This window comes from Pelodiscus sinensis, chromosome 2 (genome assembly GCF_052426305.1).
Source record: "Pelodiscus sinensis isolate ZL-2025 chromosome 2, ASM5242630v1, whole genome shotgun sequence".
Lineage (NCBI taxonomy): Eukaryota > Metazoa > Chordata > Testudines > Trionychidae > Pelodiscus > Pelodiscus sinensis.
Genome location: NC_143053.1, coordinates 85,370,257 through 85,391,136, shown reverse-complemented (window position 1 = coordinate 85,391,136; position 20,880 = coordinate 85,370,257). Strand labels below are relative to the sequence as shown.

General features: G+C 44.1%; 1 protein-coding gene across 3 annotated transcripts in view; it reads left to right on the top strand.

The window, feature by feature from the left end:
* LAMA1 (laminin subunit alpha 1) overlaps positions 1-20,880 on the top strand; it is a 163,067-nt gene that overhangs the window by 111,462 nt on the left and 30,725 nt on the right. For 2 of the 3 annotated variants that reach the window (XM_075920946.2, XM_089776301.1), the window contains exons 43-48: positions 10,434-10,616; positions 11,239-11,393; positions 14,559-14,702; positions 16,022-16,155; positions 17,962-18,112; positions 18,643-18,767. In XM_075920946.2, coding sequence (XP_075777061.2) covers positions 10,434-10,616; positions 11,239-11,393; positions 14,559-14,702; positions 16,022-16,155; positions 17,962-18,112; positions 18,643-18,767 — 892 coding nt within the window. The remainder of the gene's footprint in view (positions 1-10,433; positions 10,617-11,238; positions 11,394-14,558; positions 14,703-16,021; positions 16,156-17,961; positions 18,113-18,642; positions 18,768-20,880) is intronic. The other variant, XM_075920947.2, reaches the window with a different exon arrangement.

Sequence of the window (20,880 nt, the reverse complement as noted above, 5' to 3'; positions counted from 1 at the left end):
ACATTTCCTTATAGCAATGCCATCTGATACAAACATTACCTGAAGTCTGATATAGCAGCTTAGTAATAAATCAAACTGGAGACCGATTTAGCTTCTTGCCTTAACAGGAATCTGAATGAAATGTTTTCCACTTCTTTAATTAACATGGAAAACAGTGAAACAGCATTGAGATGTAAAGATTATAGCCTGATTCTCCTCTCGCACAGATGTGAATGAGTAGTTCTGAAGGCAATGGTTTGAAACTTGTGTGAAAAAGAGGTTCTAGAATGTTTAATTGACTTTAAATGGAAAAAACTATACTGGGGGCTTTTTTTTGTTTTTTGTTTTCCCATAACAAATGTCTGTTGAAAAAAATCACCTATATATGTTTTAACTGTTAAATCTAAGGCTATGTCTAGACTGCCCCCTCTTGTGCAAAAAAATATGCAAATGAGGTGAATATCACCTCTCCTCGTTTGCGTAATTAATGAGGCTCTGTTTTTGCACAAGAGGCTTTTGCGCAAAAAGGAGCCGTCTTCACCTTTTTTTCAGGAAGAACGGCTCTTTCACAAAAAAACGGAGCCTCATTAATTATGCAAATGAGGTGTGACAATATTCCGCACACCACCTCATTTGCATATTTTTTGTGCAAGAGGGAGCAGTCTAGACATAGGCCAGATGTTTTGACTGAATAAACACTGGATTTCTTTATTCTCTTACTTCCTATGTTGTTCAAAAGCCTTACTGGAATTATTTCAAACTAAGAAGAACCCCAAAGTTCATACAGGATAACTGGTAGAATTGAAAATGAAAAAAAAAAAAGATACTTCTCATGTTTCTTCAGTTATCGGAATTATTTCTAAGGCTTCCATAGCTGGATGCCAGAGTTGTAGTTTGTCAACATTAGAACACTCTTATTTCATGAACTTTCAGCATTTAAAAATATACTGCTTCACAATATAGAAACTTAAATTGCATTAAATGCATCATTAATGAAAATTAAAAGGTATGTTTTTCTGGTAGTGGTGGGTTATTAACTGACATGTTCATCTTGCCCAGTATCTTGTTTTCTGAAAGTTGCCAGTGCTATGTGCTTCTAAGGGATTAAACAGAAAAGGGCAATTATCAACTGTTCTGTTCCCTGCAATCCAATCACAACTTCTGGCAGTCAGAGTTTTTGGAACACCGTGAGTATGGGGTTGCAACTCTGACTAGCGTGGCTAATAGTCATAAATAGATCTATTTTCCACCAACTTATCTAATTATTTTTTAAAGTGAGTTACATTTTGGGAGTTTACAACATCCCCTGGCAAGGAGTTCCACAGATTTGACCATGCGTTGTGTTAAGTACATAGTTATGTTTGTTTTAACATGTTTGTAGCCAGTGAGTTTATTTATTGTTAATTTATTGTGTGTGGTTATAATTAGCATGTTATGTCATATATAAATTGTAGAATTATGAAAGTATAAGATTAATATAGTTGGAAGAGATAATTATGTTATTTGGTATCTAAGTAAGTAAGGTTGTAACACAAGGCTTACAGGATGAGGCCTGTGAGATTTTAGATTGTTCATATTAGGTCATAGACTTATACAAATACTTGACATATATGTTTGAGAATCATAACTTAATAATCATAACTTTAATAAAATTTGTAAAATAGACTAGATCCCTTTACTTGTAAACATATATGTGGTCACTACCCTGTGTCTTTGTGTTCCTAGAAATGCTACATTTGAAGCAAGTAACAGAGGTGACTCTGTTTAGCTTGAAACTGTAGCCACCATAGTCGAACCCACAAAGGCGTAATATCACATTACAAAATTCACTTTTAATAAAATAAAAGGCTACAACCTGCTGAATACTAATTTTGTTTGTTGATCCCTGGATCATGTATTACGTGAAGGAACAAGTAACACTTCCCTATGTACTTTCTTCACACCAGTCATGATTTTATAGACCTCTATCTCCTTCCCCCTTCATCTCTTTTCTAAGCTGATCAGATTTAGTCTTATTACTCACTCTTCATATGGAACAAAATACAGGACTATGTAGCACTTTAAAGACTAACAAGATGGTTTATTAGATGATGAGCTTTCGTGGGCCAGACCCACTTCCTCAGATCAAGTAGTGGAAGAAAATAGTCACAACCATATATACCAAAGGATACAATTAAAAAAATGAACACATATGAAAAGGACAAATCACATTTCAGAACAGGAGGGAGATGCAAGGGTGGGGGGGAAGGAAGGAAGGTAAGTGTCTGTGAATTGATGATATTAGAGGTGGGGAGAGTGGGATGTCTGTGAGCTAATGGTATTAGAGGTGATAATTGGGGAAGCTATCTAGATAATAGGTAAGATAGTTAGAGTTTCTATTACTATTCTTCATATGGAAGTTACTCTATAACTCCATTTCTCCCCTTCACCCTCCTCCCCCCCCCCACTTCTCTGTATCTTTTCCAATCTAATATATATTTCTGAGAGGGGTGACTAGAACTGTATGCAACATTCAAGGTGTAGCAGTACCGTGGATTAATACAGTGGCATAACAATATTTTTTGTTTTATTGTCTCCCTTTCCCAATGGTTCCTAACACTGTTTGCTTTTGTGACTGTGGCAGCACACTGAGCAGAATTTTTCAGAGAACTAACCAGGATAATTCTTGATTGGTAACAGCTAATTTAGACCCCATCATTTTATGTCTGTAGTTGGGATTATATTTTCCAATGTGCCTTACTTTGCACACGTTAACATTTCATCTGCCATTTTATTGCCCAGAAGTTCAGTTACTTTTGTAACTCTTTGCATTCAGCTTTGGATTTAACCACAGTGAGTAATTTTGTATTATCTGCAGTTGTTGCCTCCTCACTGTTCACCCTCTTTTCTCGATCATTTATGAATATGTTGAACAGTACAGGCTAGGGATGTGAAAGACTAGTCGAGTCATCAACTATCTGATAAGCAAATGCTTATTGGATAGTCGAATAGTCATTCCTCCCCACTTCCCCACTATCAGAAAGAGGCAGCAAAGTAGGGGAGGTGGGGAGAGCAGGGGATGCTTCAAAGTGGCAGTGCTGTTTGGAGCCCAGGATCAGCTGGGGACTCCCCTGCTAACTCCAGGCTCTGTGTGGTGCTGCTGCTTTAAAATGCTGTATGGAGTCTGATCCTGAGCTCCATGCAACGCTGCCTCTTTGAAATGCTGCAGGGAGCCCAGGGCCAGTGGAGGACTGGGACGCCTGGCGCTGTTGCTGCATTTCAAATTGCAGCGACTATTCGATTAGTTAGTTAATTGAAATTTAACATCTCTAGTACTGGCCCCAGTAGAGATCTTCAGGGGACACTGCTGCTTACCTCTCTCCATGGTGAAAGCACTGTTTAATCCTACTTTTAGTTTCTTGTCTTTTAACCAGCTATTGATCCATGAGAAGATCTTTCCTCTTACCCCAGGCTGCTTACTTTGCTTAATAGCTGTTGGTGCGTGGCCTTATCAGAACCTTTCCAAATGTCCAAGTATATTGCACCAGCTGGTCTGCCCTTGTCACATACTGTTCACTTCCTCAGAGAATTTTAATAGATTGATGAGGCATGATATCTCTTTACAAAAGCCATGTTTATGCATCCCTGTGAGCGGGCGCCGTCACATTCCTGCTGCACTGCTCCTCTATGTCCACTCGAGTCCCCTTCCAAGATTTCCCCCAAAGTCACTTTCAATGTCCCTTTTGCTCACCACTCCGTCAACACCTCTGTTGTTCATTTTAGTGCGCTGGCTCCGTGCCCTCCAGGTATTGTCGCTCGGTCTCCTCTCCTTTCACGCTATCCCCGAGCACTCTGTCTACACTCTGGGGAAGAGGGTGCGAGAGAAGAGCCGACCCAGATCCCTCCTTCCTTCCCTCCCACCTCTGCGCCTGCCCTGGCGTGGTTTTTGAATGCCGGAGCCCTTTCCCATGCCGGCGTGCCTCTCGGTGCCCCTGCTCCCCCTGGGTCTGACTGCCCACCGGTCTGCAGACCAGCCGGCGCACACTGTGGGGACGTCGCTCTGCATGCCACCTCTGCACATGCGCCGCAAGCCCAAAACAGTGGCGGAGCCACCAGCAGGGTTAGTGCAGGGGCTGAGACCCCCGTCACAATCCCCAATATATCCGTGTCTGATAAATCTGTTCTGTACTATAGTTCAACCAATTTGCCTGCTACTAAAACTAGGCTTCCTGGCCTTATAATTGCCATGAATGACTCTGGAGACTATTTAAAAAATAGGTGTTACATTAGCTATTCTCCAGTCATCCGGTACAGAGGCTGATTTAAGCAAGAGGATACATTCCATAGTTAGTTATGCAATTTCATATTTTAAGTTCCTTAGATCTCTTGGATGAATACCATCTGGCCACAGTAATTTGTTACTGTTTGAGTTACTAATTTGTTCCAAAACCTCCACTATTGACACATCAATCTGGAACAGTTTTTCAGATTTGGCACTTAAAAAGAATGACTCAAATGTGGGTGAATCCATCATATCTTCTGCAAAGAAGAGTAAGCAAGAATTCATTTATCTTTTCTACAATGACGTTGTTTTCTTTGAGTGATCCTTTAGCACCTTGATTGTCCAGGAACCCCACTGATTGTTTGGCAGGTTTCCTGCTTCAGATGTACATAAAATATTTTTGCTGTTAGTTTTTATTTTTTGCTCATTGCTCTTCAAAGTCTTTGGCCTGCCTAAGACTTTCATCAGTAGGATTTCACTCTCAGTTTGCATTTAACCATCTTTCTTACTCTGCTGTATACCCTTGGGTGGCATTATTATTATTATTTGGTCCTTTTACTTTTTCTGTTTTTAACTTGAGATTATTCTTTTAAAATTTATAGTTAATTTTTTATTATTTGAAGATTATATAAAGTAAGAAATTCAAAATGGAGGCTTCATTTCTGGCCTGATATAAACTTTTTAAACTCACAGTAAGAACATAAGAACAGCCAAACGGGATTAGACCAAAGGTCCATCAAGTCCAGTATCCTGTCCTCCAACAGTGGCCAATGCCGGATGCCCCAGAGGGAATGAACAGAAAATCATCAAATGATCATCCATTTCCTGTCATCCATTTCCAGCCTCTGACAAACCAGAGGCTAGGGACACCATTCCTACCCATCCTGGCTAATGGCCATTGATTGACCTAACCTCCATTAATTTATCTAGTTCTTTTTTGAACCCTGTTAAAAGTCCTGGTCTTCACAACATCCTATTGCAAGGAGTTGCACAGGTTGACTGTGGTCTATGTGAAGAAAAACTTCCTTTTGTTTTTTTAAAACCTGCTACCTATTAGTTTCATTTGGTGACCCCTAGATTTTACATTTTGGGATCATAAATAACTTTTCCTTATTCACTTTTTCCATACCAGTCATGATTTTATAGATCTCTATCATATTCCCCCTTAATCTCCTCTTTTCTAAACTGAAAAGTCCCAGTCTTTTTAATCTCTCTTCATATGGGACCCATTTCAAACCCTAAAATCATTTTCATTGCCCTTTTTTAACCTTTTCCACTGCCAATATGTCCTTTTTGAGATGAGGCGACCACATCTGTACACAGTATTCAAGATGTGGGCGTACCTAAGTTTTATATAGTGGCAATAAGGTATTCTCTGTCTTATTCTCTATCTCCCTTTTTAATGATTCCTAACATTCTGTTTGTTTTTTTGACTGCTGCTGCACATTGAGTGGGTATTTTCAGAGAGCAATCCACAATGACTCCAAGATCTCTCTCTCGAATATTTATAACTAAATTAACAGTCTTGTAACAGTCTTGTTACTGTTAAGTTTATCATTTTGTTCACAACCCCCTCTTGTGATATTGCAATCTGGAACAAATTCCTCAGATTTGAATAAAATAAATGAATGGCTCGGGTTTGGGAATTTCCCTAACATCCTCAACCATGAAGACTGAAGCAAATAATTCATTTAGTTTCTTCGCAATGACTTTATCATCTTGAGTGCTCCTTTAGCATCTCGATCATCCAGTGGCCCCACTGGTTGTTTAGCAGGCTTCCTGCTTCTGATGAACTTAAACATTTTGCTATTACTTTTTGAGTTTTTGGCTAGCTGCTCTTCAATCTTGGCTTTTCTTATTATACTTTTACACTTAATTTGATGGAGTTTATGTTCCTTTCTATTTTTCTCACTAGGATTTAACTTCCACTTTTTAAATGATACCTTTTTATCTCTGACTGCTTCTTTTTCTTGGTTGATAGGCCACGGTGGCATTTTTTTGGTTTTCTTGCTGTGTTTTTTTTAATTTGGGGTATACATTTAAGTTGGGCCTCTATTATGGTGTCTTTGAAAGTTTGCAGGGATTTTACTTTTGTCACTGTACCTTTTAATTTCTGTTTAACTAACCTCCTCATTTTTGTGTAGTTCCTCTTTCTGAAATTAAATGCTACAGTGATAGGCTGCTGAGGATTTTAAATTTTATTACATCATGGTCACTATTTTTTTCAAGCGGTCCAGTTATATTTACCTGTTGGACCAGATCCTGTGCTCCACTTACTACTAAATCAAGAATTGCTTCTCCCCTTGCAGTTTCCAGAACTAGCTGCTCCAAGAAACAGTCATTTAAGGTGACATGTACCCGGATAGTTGTAATCTCCCACTATTACTGAGGTTTTTTTATTTTGATAGCCTCTCTAATCTCTCTAAGCATTTCATAGTCACCATCACTGTCCTGGTCAGTGGTGGTCAAAAATATAGCCCTACTGCTATAGTCTTATTATTAGAGCATGGAATTACTACTCACAAAGATTCTATGGAACATTTTGGCTCATTTCAGATTTTTACTTCATTTGATTCTACAGTTTCTTTCATGTTTACTGCCACTCCCTCACCAGCATGACCTGTTCTGTCCTTCCGATATATTTCATTCCCTGGTGTGACTGTGTCCCATTGATTGTCCTCATTCCACCAAGTTTCTGTGATGCCTATTATATCAATATCCCCCTTTAATATGAGGTACTCTAGTTCACCCATCTTACTATTAGACTTCTGGCATTTGTGTATAAGCACTTTAAAAATTTGTTATTGTTTATCTCTCTGCCATTTCCTAATGACTCTTTTTTATTCGATTGTTTCTCATCTGATCTTACCCATACTTTACTATCTTCCATCTTCTCCTCTGACTAGAACTAAGGATATGTCTACACTACCGTGCTATTTCAAATTAACTTAATTCAAAATAGTTAATTTGAATTAAGCTAATTCCAAATAACACATCTATACACTAAAACTATTTCAAAATAGTGTTTTTGCTATTTCAAAATAGCACATCCACACTTAGTGGACCCTGAACTGAGGTTAAGGCTGGCCGGAACCAGTGCCGGCAGGGCATCAGGTTAGGAATTAGTGTGTGGGGCTGCTGCCTGAGGCTAACTGAGCTCTGTGCTTAAAGGGACCCTACCCCCCATCCCGGACAGACAGTTCTCAGGGTTCCCTTCTTGCTTGTCTACCTCGATGAGGGACAGCAAAGCTGTCTTGGAGTGCCCTGAGTGCCCGAACTCGGGACACCACAGCACTCAGCCACATGGAGCCAGAGCTGCCCCAGGCATGCCGGTGCCTCTCTTGGGGTCGTTGTCATCAGCCTGGCTGCACTTGCTGCAGGCTGCCATCCGGGGGGCCCATCAGGGACCAAATCAGGATCCAGGAGGCCCTGCGGGAGAGCGTCCACCCCGAGGAGCCCTCAGAGCCTCCCCGGTCCTCCCCACTGGGGGCTCGTACCCCATTCCTCCCTCACGTCCTTCCACTTACCCCTCCCTAGCCCCCTTCCTGATGTCAAATAAGACACGTATGTTCAAATATAGAAACTGGGTTTATTGAACAAAATTCCGGGGTGGAGAGAAGGAATGAACCTCTGGGGAGACTGGGAAAAGGAGGTGGGAAAGGGGAAGAGAGAGAGTGGGAAAGAAGAGAGGGGGAAACCTGGGAGGAGGGAGCTGGAAGGGGAAAGCAAGGGGAAGAAGGGCGAGGGGAAGCTCAGGGCCCAGGGTTGGAGGTCTCGCCAGACCAACTTGACTTTTATGCTAACCTGCTCCTGGGTTCACATGTGGCCTTTGGTGGCCAGGCTGGCAGCTATCCTGCCATAGATGGCCACGTTCCTCCGTCTAGTGTGGAGATCATGGATGTTGGGTGCATCCCCTCCAAACTTGAATAAGGTCCATGATCTCCACTCCGGACCAGGAAGGAGTCCACTTTCTCCGGCCCCTGTCAGGCTCATGGGAGCTGGCAGACTGCTCCTGGGGAGCGGTGGAGAGCTGGCTGCCAGTGGCTTGCTGGCTCATGTTTTGGGGCCACTGGGTCAGAGGCCCCGGTGGCCACTGCTGGCTCTGGGCTGGCAGGCTTGGAGCTGGCACAGGCACTGTGGCCAGGGTCTACCCCTTTAATGGCTCCAGGGCTGGGGGAGAGGAGAGTAAGTTTTCCTGGTTGTGCCCAGAATGGCCTCCTATTTCAAATTAAGTGTGTACACATAGCTATTTAGAATTTGGCGTTACTCCTCGTAGAATGAGGTTTATCAAATTTGAAGTAAGGTCTCCCCTATTTCGAATTAAATTCGAAATAGTGGTTTGCATGTATAGACGCTATTAAAGTTAATTCAAAATAATGGCTGTTATTTCGAATTAACTTTGCAGTGTAGACATATCCATAGAGAATATTAATAGACCCTCCCCTAAGAGATGTCTCTGTCCAATCCACGTGCTCTTCCACACCCGTCTGCTTTCCCCCAGCCTTTAGTTTAAAAACTGCTCTATAACCTTTTTAATGTTAAGTGCCAGCGTCTGGTTCCCTTTTGGTTTAGGTGGAGCCCATCCTTTCTGTGTAGGCTCCCCCTATCCCAAAAGTTTCCCCAGTTCCTAATAAATCTAAACCCCTCTTCCCTACACATCATTTCATCCATGCATTGGGACTCTGAAGTTCTGCCTGCCTACCTGGCCCTGCGCATGGAATTGGAAGCATTTCAGAGAACGCTACCATAGAGGTCCTGGATTTCAATATTTTTCCTAGCAGCCTAAATTTGGCCTCCAGAGCCTCTCTGCTACCCTTCCCTATGTCACTGGTACCTACATGTACCACAACCACCAGCTCCTCCCCAGCACTAGACAAGTCTATCTAGATGTCTCGAGAGATCCGCAACCTTTGCACCAGGCAGGCAAGTCTCCATATAGATCTCCTGGTCATCACAAACCCAGCTGTCTATATTTCTAATGATCAATCTCTCATTACTAACACCTACCTTTTCCTAAAGACTGGAGTTCCCTTCCCTGGACAGGTATTCCCAGTGTGAGAGGATACCACAATAACATCTGGAAGGAAGGTCCGAACTATGGGATGGCTTCCCTCTGCTCCAGATGTTCTCCTTCCCTGAGCCTTTCATCTTCCTTAACAGCACATGGGCTGTCTGACTAGATGTGGGACGGTTCTACAGTGTCCTGGAAAGCCTCATCTACGTACCTCTCTGCCTCCCATAGCTCCTCCATTTCAGCCACTCTGGCCTTAAGTCCATACTTGGTCTCTGAGGGCCAGGAGCTCCTTGCACCGAATGCACACATACGCCACCTGTCCATAGGGCAATTAATCATACATGCTACATTGGGTGCAATAAACAAGATAGCCCCCACAATTAAACTGTTTGATTGCAACTCATATTGAATTTCTTAGGGTTCGTTCTCTTTTAATTAGCCAGACACTAACCTTGGAAGGTCCCCAGTGCAGAATCCTTGCCGTAGGCACGGAGGTGACACAGTCGCTTGTCCTGCCAGCTCTCCTTCTCTCCCCAAAGCTGTAATATGTAGGGGAGAAAGAGACATGTTGTATTTGGGTGATGAAGCTGGTCTCCACTCTGTCTGATTTGCTATTAGAGCCATCCCATCCACAGGATGATCCTTCATATTGATATTAGCCCATGGGCACCAGGGTGGCCTGGGAGATTATGTGGGGGTCATGGAGCGGGGCTGGCAGGAGGGGTCCCCCCCCCCCCCAGACACACACACTCACTGACATGGCAGGAGCCATAGGAAGCGAGGAGATCCAGCAGCCTGCTCCACTCTGCTACCCACTTCCAGTCAGGTCGCTCTGCTTCATTGCGGCAACTGGTAGTGAAATGCCCTGGCTCTGACCCCAGCCTGCTCTGCTCCATGTTCCTGCAATCCCCCAGGTTGCATCTCTTGGGGAGGTGGCTTGTGGGAAGGAGTACAATGGATGCAAGAATAGGTGGTGGGGATGGAGCAGGGGAAAGGTTTGGGAAGGGGTGGAGTGGGGCTGGAGTAGAGGGTGGTTACTTTGTGCTCTCTAGCCTGAAATATTTGTTATGAACCTGGCCCTGCCTTCTCTACTTACATGACTCTGTGAAACGTCTAAGAAAAATGATTTTTCAGATCCATCGGATATGTAAATAATCCTTAAATGTAAATATCTTCTAGATACCAGTGTCAACATTTTTAAAGCAAAAGAGTTGGCTGTGTCTGCTAACACAAGTGCTGTTGCTGGCCTAAGCCACATTATGGACTTCAGTCAGAAGCTGCTAAACACTTCTTCTGTACTGTCAAAGGTTAATGACACATTGAGGAAAACCAATGAACTTATAATAGAGTCTTCAAAAGCTGGTAAGTTCACTGTTTCATGGGACTGGAGAAATATCAATGCATGTTGAAATGATGCTAATACTTAAACTTCATTACTGTAGTATTAAAATAAGGATAGGTGTGATGGACTGACAGGACGCTTGGCTAAATAAAAATTCATTATCTATAGATTTCCCTTTTAAACTGAATACATTGAAATTGTATATGCTTGTTTAATCCCGCCGATGGGAGAGGGCAGTTGCCCTGGGAGTGGAGATTCAAAAGGGTCCAGAGCTCTCCCCACTGCTACTATGGCGGCAGCTGGAGTCCCAGGCCCTCTTGAATTGCCGCTGGAGTGCCGCTCCTCGCAGTTGGGGAGGGGAAACACTACCGTCTCGGCAGTGCTACGAGCCAACTGCCCAAGGCCCCTTCCCTTCTGCCTCAGGCCCCAACCCTACTGGGGCGCAGAGCTGGGCACCCAGCCCACACACCTTACCTTGGGCCCCATGGGGGCTGTTGGCTCACTTTTTATAAAAATGTTTCTCTCTGACATTTAAAGCGACTGAAAAAAATTATCTCAAATATCCCATTTTCGCCAAAGAATTCTAGGAACAAATAATGAACGTCCCTCTCAACCTGTCTGAACGTCTCATTCTTTTGGCAGCAGCCTCAGCTGAAAGACAAGTTAAGGAAGTGGAAGCACAAGCCAACCTTTTATTTGATAGGCTGAAACCTCTGAAAACGCTGGAAGAGAACCTGAGCAGAAATCTGTCTGAAATTAAAGAGCTCATCAGTCAGGCCCGCAAACAGGCAGCATCCGTAAGTACCTCTTCTCTGCAGTTTCAAACCATTTCCTTTGTGCCTCCTCAATAATAACAACAACAACAAAATATTTTAGAGGGAGAAAAATCTTGCACCCACCTTCTTTAACCCATCCTGTTTTAATTTGGAATCACACAAGTTATTGGTGTTGAATATCATACCAATATTGAGGCTTTTGGTTTAAGTTTGGGCTATGAGCTCTGATCTCTTTGCCTTTGTGGTTTGACAGAGCAATGAGGCATTGAGCTTTAGTGGGGATTCTTTCCCCATGTTCTCCCCCCCCCCCCCATCATCTCTCATTTTTAAAGGAGTCTCTCCTTTTAAAGTAATCCTGTCATACTACTGGGCCCTGAACTGAGGTTAAGGCTGGCCGGAAGCCGTGCCAGCAGGGCATCAGATTAGGACTTAGAGCGTGGAGCTGCTGTCACAGCACTCAGCCATCAGCCCGGCTGCAGTAATGGAGTAAGGGCCAGGAGGGCATATTTAAGGGAGGTGGTGTGAAGTACTGCAATGGATTTATTGATGATTTAAAAGGTTATGATGAGATTCCTTGAATGAATCATAGCACGAACATCAATTCTGTAAATAAGATTGCCACACATATCTAACCAAATCATCAATAAATCCATTGCAGTACTTCATACCACCTCCCTTACATAAGTGTGTAAATGCCCTCCTGGCCCTTGCTCCAAAAGCAATGTTTGACTGATGCTCACACACATCTTTGCTTCCTGGCATATGACAGGATTATTTTAAAAGGAGAGACTCCCTTAAAAATGAGAGATGATAGGGGGAAAAAAAGAACATAGATAAACAATGAGCCCTGTATTTGTAACAATGATAATTGTGAGTCAGAATCTGCCATATGAATGTATCTTTATTAATTCAAAATTTAGATAGCTCCTAAACAGATTTTCTAAAGAATTAGATATTTCTGTTAGTAATTTAAAATTCTGGGATTGATATTTCTTACAAAATGAATATTATTTGGGTTTTTAGCTACTTCATTTTTTGCCTCATTGTAAACACCTAAGGGTATGTCTACACTACAGCACTAATTCGAACTAACTTAATTCGAATTAGTTAATTTGAACTAAGCTAATTTGAACTAGTGCATCTAGACCTAAAAACTAGTTCGAATTAGCATTTTGCTAATTCGAACTAGCATGTCCACATTGAGTGGGCCCTGAACTGAGGTTAAGGCTGGCCGGAAGCAGTGCCAGCAGTGCATCAGATTAGGACTTAGAGCGTGGAGCTACTGTCACAGCACTCGGCCATCAGCCCGGCTGCACTTGCCGCAGGGGGGGGGGGGGGGCAGGGGCAGGGTGGTGTCAATCGGGGAGCTGCAGGAGAGCTTCCACCCCAAGGAGCCCGCAGAGCCACCCCAGTCCTCCCCATTGGGGGCTCGTACCCCATTCCTCCCTCACCTCCTTCCACTTACCCTTCCCTAGCCCCTCTTCCTGATGTACAAAATAAAGGACACGTGTGTTCAAAAATAGAAACTCTCTTTATTTAACAAAATGGGGGGGGGGGGGGTTAACCTCTGGGGAGACTGGGAAAAGGAGATGGGAGAGGGGAAGAGAGGGTGGGAGAGGGGAGGGCAACTTAACTGATCAGGGGTTTGGAACAGGTCCCATATGAAGAGAGGCTAAAGAGACTGGGACTTTTCAGCTTAGAAAAGAGGAGACTGAGGGGGGATAGGATAGAGGTCTATAAAAGCATGAGTGGTGTGGAGAGGGTGCATAAAGAAAAGTTCTTCATTAGTTCCCATAATAGAAGGACTAGAGGACACCAAATGAAATGAATGGGTAGCAGGCTTCAACTAATAAAAGAAAGTTCTTCTTCAGAAAGCAAATAGTCAACCTGTGGAACTCCTTGCTGCAGGAGGCTGTGAAGGCTAGAACTAGAACAGAGTTTAAAGAGAATTTAGATACATTCATGGAGGCTGGGTCCATGGAGTGGTATTAGCCAGGGGGTAGAAATGGTGTCCCTGGCCTCTGTTTGTGGAAGGCTGGAGATGGATGGCACGAGACAAATGGCTTGGTCATTGTCTTCAGTCCATCCGCTCCAGGGTCCCTAGTGTTGGCCGCTGTCGGCAGACAGGCTACTGGGGCTAGATGGACCTTTGGTCTGACCCAGTACGGCCATTCTAAGCTCAGGGTTCAGGGTCGGGGGTCTCACTGGACCACCCTGATTTTCATGCAGACCTGCTCCTGGGTGGCCAGGCTGGCAGCTATCCTGCCCTAGACGGCCACTTTCCTGTGCCTAGTGCGGAGGTCGTGGATGAGGTCCACGATGTCTGCACTAGACCAGGTGGGCGCTCGCCTCTTGCGGACCTGGGCAGGTTCCCGGGAGCCGCCAGCCTGCTCGAGCCGTGCCAGGTGCAGGGTCTGCTGGCTGGGTGCTGGCAGGCTTGCACCTGGCATGGGCGCACCGTAGCCAGCCCGTGCCCCTTTAAGGGCTCCGGGGCCGGGAGGGGGGCAGAAGAGTTTCCCTAGTGGTGCCCAGAGTGGCCACCAGGGAATGCTGGGGAGCGCTAGCCTCCCACTAGTTCGAATTAAGTGGCTAGACAGCCCTTAATTCGAACTACTTAATTCGAACTAGGTATTAGTCCTCGTGGAATGAGGTTTACCTAGTTCGAATTAAGCGCTCCGCTTGTTCAAATTAAGTTCGAACTAGCGGTCTGCTTGTGTAGCGCCTATCAAAGTTAATTCGAACTAATGTCTGTTAGTTCGAATTAACTTTGTAGTGTAGACATACCCTTCTCTTGTGTTTGTTTTTGTTTTTTATTCCTGAGACCGTTCACAGTTTCTCAAGACTTCCAATCTTTTGTTGTTATTAATACAGTATTTTTTTATATGTGGGTCTCAAGCTCAAGGTTTATTCTTGGATGATGAATTTCTGGCTTTAAATCCCAGGATTGGATGACCAGTAGGTTCTGCAGTGCCTCTTTCTTCCTTATCCTATATAGTCTAAATCACTTTTTCAATTCATGTCAAGCCAGTCAATACTTGTGTGTTTGTAGCTAATCTTACTGACAAATAGTTAGAATCATATGAACCTGTCTCAGCACGTGGCTTGAATTTAGCTTGCCAAGGGCTGTATCTGTATTCTAGTGCTATGTGATCTGTACATAGGATGTACCTTTTTTTCTCTCCTCAGATTAAAGTTGCAATATCAGCAGACAGAGACTGTATTCGTGCTTACCAACCCCAGGTTTCTTCCACTAACTACAACACCTTAACATTAAATGTGAAAACAACCGAACCTGACAACCTCCTCTTCTATCTGGGCAGCAGCAGCAATGTAAGTTAGTGAATGTTTCACAACACTGAAAGGTGTTGTGTATCTCTGAATATTTAATATATTTTACTTCCATCTCTCCGTTTTAATTTGTACTAAGTGGCCAGACTAGGGAAAGGGCAGATATATATGGGAGAAGCAGGGAAATAATCCTCTTCCCCAGACTAAATAAACTCCACAGAGTCTTACATGCCGTCCCCTCCCTCCCCCTCCAGCAAGGAGACTGAGAGAAGCAGATCCAGTAATTCTGCTTTTAAATCTCAATCTGTACCACACACCTGCACAGTACATTGGTTTTTCTGCCAGAGTGGTCCCCTGCACTTCTATAGGAAGCAAAATTTGGCTCTGCTGGGTCATATGCTGAGGTCCTTGCTCATGCGATGGGATAGCAGGATACCGCTCACACAAGATAAAGGTGTTCTTGTGCACATTATCTTGCATGGAATCCTCCTTCCACAGGGTGGACTCATCGTTCATCAGGGTGCTTGAGCTGGGATCAGGCAGGGCTCCAGTGACAGCACAGTAACAAGCTTCCCACCATCCCAGTAGCTCCATGCACTCCCTGGCAGTGGATCATGTTCTTGTTATTTCTCCATTGACTTTTTGAGGTCTTTCCATGGAGTAAGAGAGAAGAAGTAGGGCAGAGAAAATGGACACATACCACAGGGATGAGTTTGCTGGTTCTACTGCAAGTTTTTCCTTCATTGGGCATGATTTGGCTCCTAGTAATGGCCCATGAAGGTAGGATATATAGCAGTGGTGGGCAACTTGCAGCCTGTGAGCTGCATGCAATCCGATGGGGTTCTACCTGCAGCCCACTCTCTATCCCCTTCTCCCATACCTTTTGTGCACTGGGATACTGGAGCCCTGCACTTAATCACTCCTGCCCCCCCCCCCCCCCCCCCCCCCCGCCCTCCCAGCACATTTGGAGCACCACGAATCACCTGATTTGTGCTCCATCCTTGCTCCGCGCCCTCCTTCCCAGAACTTGCCATGTGGTGTTCAAGCTATGGGTGGCAGGGGGATGGAGTGCAAATCAGGCAATTCACAGAAGTGTGGAGGAAGGGAAAGGAGTAGGTAAGTGCGGGGCTCCAGTGCCCCAATGCACAAAAGGTGCGTGAGCGAGGGCGCAAGGAGGGGCTGCACGGGCTGCCTGCAGGTTGCCCACCTCTGGATTTCAATCTTGTGGCCCACTGAGCTAAAGGGAGTTTTAGAAACAGAGTTGAGATTTTATCATCATCCATCTAGAAAGAAACTTGTGAAACAAAATCAGGTCACATAGCCCCATGTAGTGCATTAAAGCGAGAATCACTGTTTTCCAGAGTGACTTCTTGGCAGTGGAGATGCGACGTGGTAAGGTGGCCTTCCTTTGGGATGTGGGCTCAGGAGCAACAAGACTGGAATATCCCAATCTTCAAATCAACAATAATAAATGGCAAAGAATACATATAACCAGGTAACAGAGATGTCATTCATTCATTATTAATATTTGTTAGTATTAGCATACCACCTATGAGTCCTACTCAGAGACCAGGACACCATCAGTGTGGGTAACACAAATATTGTATTCTGTAACCTGAAGTTAAAATGAAAGTTCAATTTCTGCTAGCAAATTCAAATGAATTTTTACCTACCATAGAAGTGTGGTTCAGTACAGCATGGAAGTGTGCTGGTCACTTAGGGTATGTCTAAACATCAAAGTTATTTTGAAATAACAGCTGTTATTTTGAAATAACTTTCCTAGCATCTACACAAGCCAACCGCTATTTCAAAATTAAATCGAAATAGTGGAGGGCTTATTCTGAAATTGGCAAACCTCATTCCACGAGGAATCGCGCCAATTTCAAAATTGCTATTTCGAAATAAGCACTGTGTAGACACTTATTTCGAAATAGGGGGCCTCCAGCCCTTCCCAGGGTGCCACCCTTCCCAGGGTGCCCAGGCCACTCTGGCCTCAACCAAGAACACTCCTCTTCCTCCCCCCCTCCCGGAGCCCTTAAAGGGGTAGATTCTGGCCACAGTGCCTGTGCCAACTCCAAGCCTGCTGGCCCAGCCAGCAGTCACTGCCCCTGACCCAGTGGCCCCAAAACATGAGCCAGCAAGCCACTGGCAGCCAGCCCTACACTGCTCCCCAGGAGTGGTCTGCCAGCTCCCAGGAGCCTGCCAGGGCCCGGAGAAGGCGGGAGCCTTCCTGGTCCAGGGCAGAGATCATGGACCTTTTTCAGGTTTGGGGGGATGCCCCCAATGTCCATGATCTCTGTACTAGATGTGGGAATGTGGCAGTCTGTGGCAGGATAGCTGCCAGCCTGGCCACCAAAGGCCACATGCGAACCCAGGAGCAGGTTCACATGAAAATCAAGTTGGTCCAGCGAGACCCCCAACCCTGAGCCCTGAGCTTCTCCTCCCACTTCCTTCCCCTTGCTTCCCCATTCCAGCTCCCTCCTCCCAAGTTTCCCCATCCCCTCTCCCACCCTCTCTCCTTCCTTCTCCCTCCTCCTTTCCTCAGTCTTACCAGAGTTTCATTCCTCCCCCCCACCAGTTTTTTAAATAAAGAGAGTTTGTGTTCATGAAAATACGTGTATTTTATTTGACATCAGGAAGGGGGGTTAGGGAGGGATAAGTGGAAGGACGTGAGGGAGGAATGAGGCACAGACCAGGGAAGTTATTAGTGCTCCCGCAGGGCCTCCTGTATACTGACAGCCCCCCGATGGAGCTCCTGGATGGCAGCCTGCAGAAAGTGCAGCCAGGCTTGTATCAACACATCCACAAGAAGCACCAGAGTGCCCAGGGGCAGTTCTGGCTCTATGTTGCAGAGTGCCGTGGTATCCCGAGTGAGGGCAACCAGAGCACACAAAGACAAAATGCTTTTCTGTCCCTCATTGAGGTAGGCAAGCAAGCAGGGAAAGCTGAGAACTGGCTGTCCTGGGGGCTCCCTTTAAGCACAGGCCTCAGATAGCCTCAGGCAGCAGCCACACAAAGTAACTCCTCACCTGATGCCTTGCTGGACCTGGTTCCAGCCGGCCTTAAATGTGAATCAGTGTCCACTCAGTGTGGACCCGCTATTTCGAAATGCATTTTGTGTGTAGATGCGTTATTTCAAAATATCTTATTTCAAAATATTTTGAAATTAGATATTTTGAAATAACGCTGTAGTGTAGACGTACCCTTAGTTACCCAATGCAAGAAGTAGGTCAACAGTAAGAAGAGACCATGCACAGTAACTTCTGAAAGCGTTTAATCCATTCACATTTGCGATTGTCAGGTTTGGGAAAACCGGTACCTTGAACGTAGAGGAAATGAACTCTAATCAGAAGTCTTTAACTAAATCTGCAACTTCTCCTGGCACAGCTACTATACTGGATGTAAACAAATCAACACTGATATTTGTTGGAGGACTTGGAGGGCAAATCAAGGTGAAAATGCTATATTGTAAAAGGTTCTTATCCTCTTGGAAGTACTTTTTTTTAGTAGAAATAATCACACCAGTTGGATAGTCTACAGAAGTGACTGACTAAGGAATATCAGGCATGCTGCACAAAAGGCAAGGATGCAAAATGGTATCCAGAACTATCTTCTCCTTATAAAAGTCTCAGGAAACTGTGTTTAAAATAGCAATTCTGAAGTGCTGAGTGTGAGCCCATAGGAGATCAGGAGGTATTAATTCATACTAAATCGTTTCCTTTTTTCTCCGTTTTTCCTCATTTCCTATCCTTCATGACTTGTTATAATTTGTTGTTGTTATATATGAAATTGAGTATAAACGGGTCAAGGACTTATCACAAAACTCCATAGTGATGTAAAGTCTAATTATTAATATTAAAACATTTTTGTTATTCTTCTGTTATGATTTGCCTTTTATATGACTTAGAACTCAACGTTGCTGGAGAAGTTCCAAAGTATTTAATATTAATTGTATTAATTTAATACATTTCCTCTCTAATAGAAATCACCTGCTGTTAAGGTGACTCATTTTAAAGGATGCATGGGAGCAGCATCCTTGAATGGAAAATCTATTGGTCTTTGGAATTACATTGAAAGAGAGGGCACCTGCAATGGATGCTTTGGAAGGTAGTAACCTTTTACATGTTTGTGTGTTGTGAAAAATGCAGTACTTCAATTTATTATTAGCATAGTTTTCAAAAATATGACTTCTTAGAGGGTATCAAAGGTGCATGTCAAATTGAGTCATCACATAGCTCTGCAACTTGCCGCATATATTTTCACATTGGTGTTTGTTCATTGAAAATAATGATGACTAGTGTCCATCTATATTTTTTGGAATAAGTGGTTTGTCTAATCATTTCCTCCGCAGTGAAAGAAAGAAATCTAAAACTTTATAAGTCCACTCAAATTGTGGCTATTGTATTTATTAGTCTCATGGTAATTCTGGAAAGGGACCATGGGCATGTAACTGGTTATAAAAACACCACACGGAAGGATAAGGGGTTAAGGAGCTGCTCTGGACCTGGTGGCTCTACCCTACTATACCTGCACAGAGAGCACAAGCTGGAGGCAGAGTTTAAAAAGGGAAACAGAGCAGCTCAGTGGGAAGCAGGCAGTGGAAAGGAACAGACTTCTGCTTTGAGCAATGGGGAAGGATAGACGAAAACTTGATAACACTGACACAGACTGCAAAGGAGAGACTTTTCTGTTAAACCTGAAAGGTGTGAACTGGGACACGTGAGCCAACTGGGCAGGGACTGGGCTACAAAAGAAGGGACAGACCCACAAGACAGAGCTATAATGAAAAAGGGGGGACATCAAAGAGGGAGATATACTGCTGTGCCCTTGCCCGATCTCTAGGCAGCATTGGGGGAGGGTATTGGGAAGCATGTCCCAGCCCTGATGAAGGTTAAGGGAAGAAGATGAATACCAACCCCTCTGTCCCCAATATCTCGCCTCATCAGACAGAGCCAGAAGAAAGATGGACCTGGAGAAGCTGTTAAAGGGGATGACTGATAACTAACAGCAAAAAGTAGCTCAGCAGCAAAAATGCCATCTGTCACAGCAGATGATGGCACCGCAGCAGCAACATGCAAGAGCAACAGCAGCAGCTCATTTGAGAGCTGGCAGCACAACAACAAAGATGAAAACCCAACAAAACCAAGAAAAGATCTATAACAAAGGGAATTTAGACCTAGCGACTGGCTACTGTTATTGCTGGCAAATTCAGTGTCAAAATTATTGGCCCGGTGTTAGGGGCCATTTGAGGGGGTGAGACAAGTGGGATCAATCAGCATGCATCTGGCAATCAGGAAAGAAAAAGGAGACTCAAGTATACCACACCAGGCCTAGGAAGACCAAGAGATGCTCCTCATAACACCTGATCCACCTGAGTCTGAACTAGGCCATCAAGCATCATTGACCCCAGAATCCCAAGTCATACCGTTGGGGGAAGTGCTTCAAACAAAGTGGAAGGCCCAAATGCAAAAGCTAATTGAAGCCTTCCGTGTCGTATTTTCATCCTTGCTATGTTGAATTGACACACCTGGTCCACCATAACACAGACACGAAATCAGGACAACCAGTCTGTAAGATCACAGGACCACTCCAATGAAAGATGTGGGGCACCATGGAAGAGGAGCTGTGAATCATGTTAGACCTGGCAGTAGTGGAAATGTCTTGAAGTGGATGGAGAAGTCCCATTGTGCCGGTAGGATCACCTGCTTCTGTATTGATCTGAGAAAGGTAAATGCAGCTTTGAGATTTGATACCTGTATTATCCACCCAGCATGGATCAATTACTAGACAGTCTGGGAGGGACCAAATACATCATTGTCATAAACTTCAAGAAGGAGTACTGGCAGATCCCTCTGTACCATGGAATCACAGGAAAAGACAGCTTTATCCATCCAAACTATGTCATTCGGTCTCCATAGGACCACAACCACCTTCTTAGACCAAGTGCTGCAACCATATATTCAACATGCTGCAGCCTATATTGATAACATGATTTACATCTTTAATTGGGAGGATTACGTATGATAGGCCCTTGAGAATGCTGGACTCACTGTGAACCTGTCCATGTATAAGATGGTGAACTGGGAAGTTACATGCCCATCCTGCAGTGTAACTGAGGTAAGTTATATACACTAATTGACAGAGTACATACCTTAACAACGTGCCTCATTTTGACAAATAACAACAACAACAACAACAACAACAACAACAAAAAACAGAC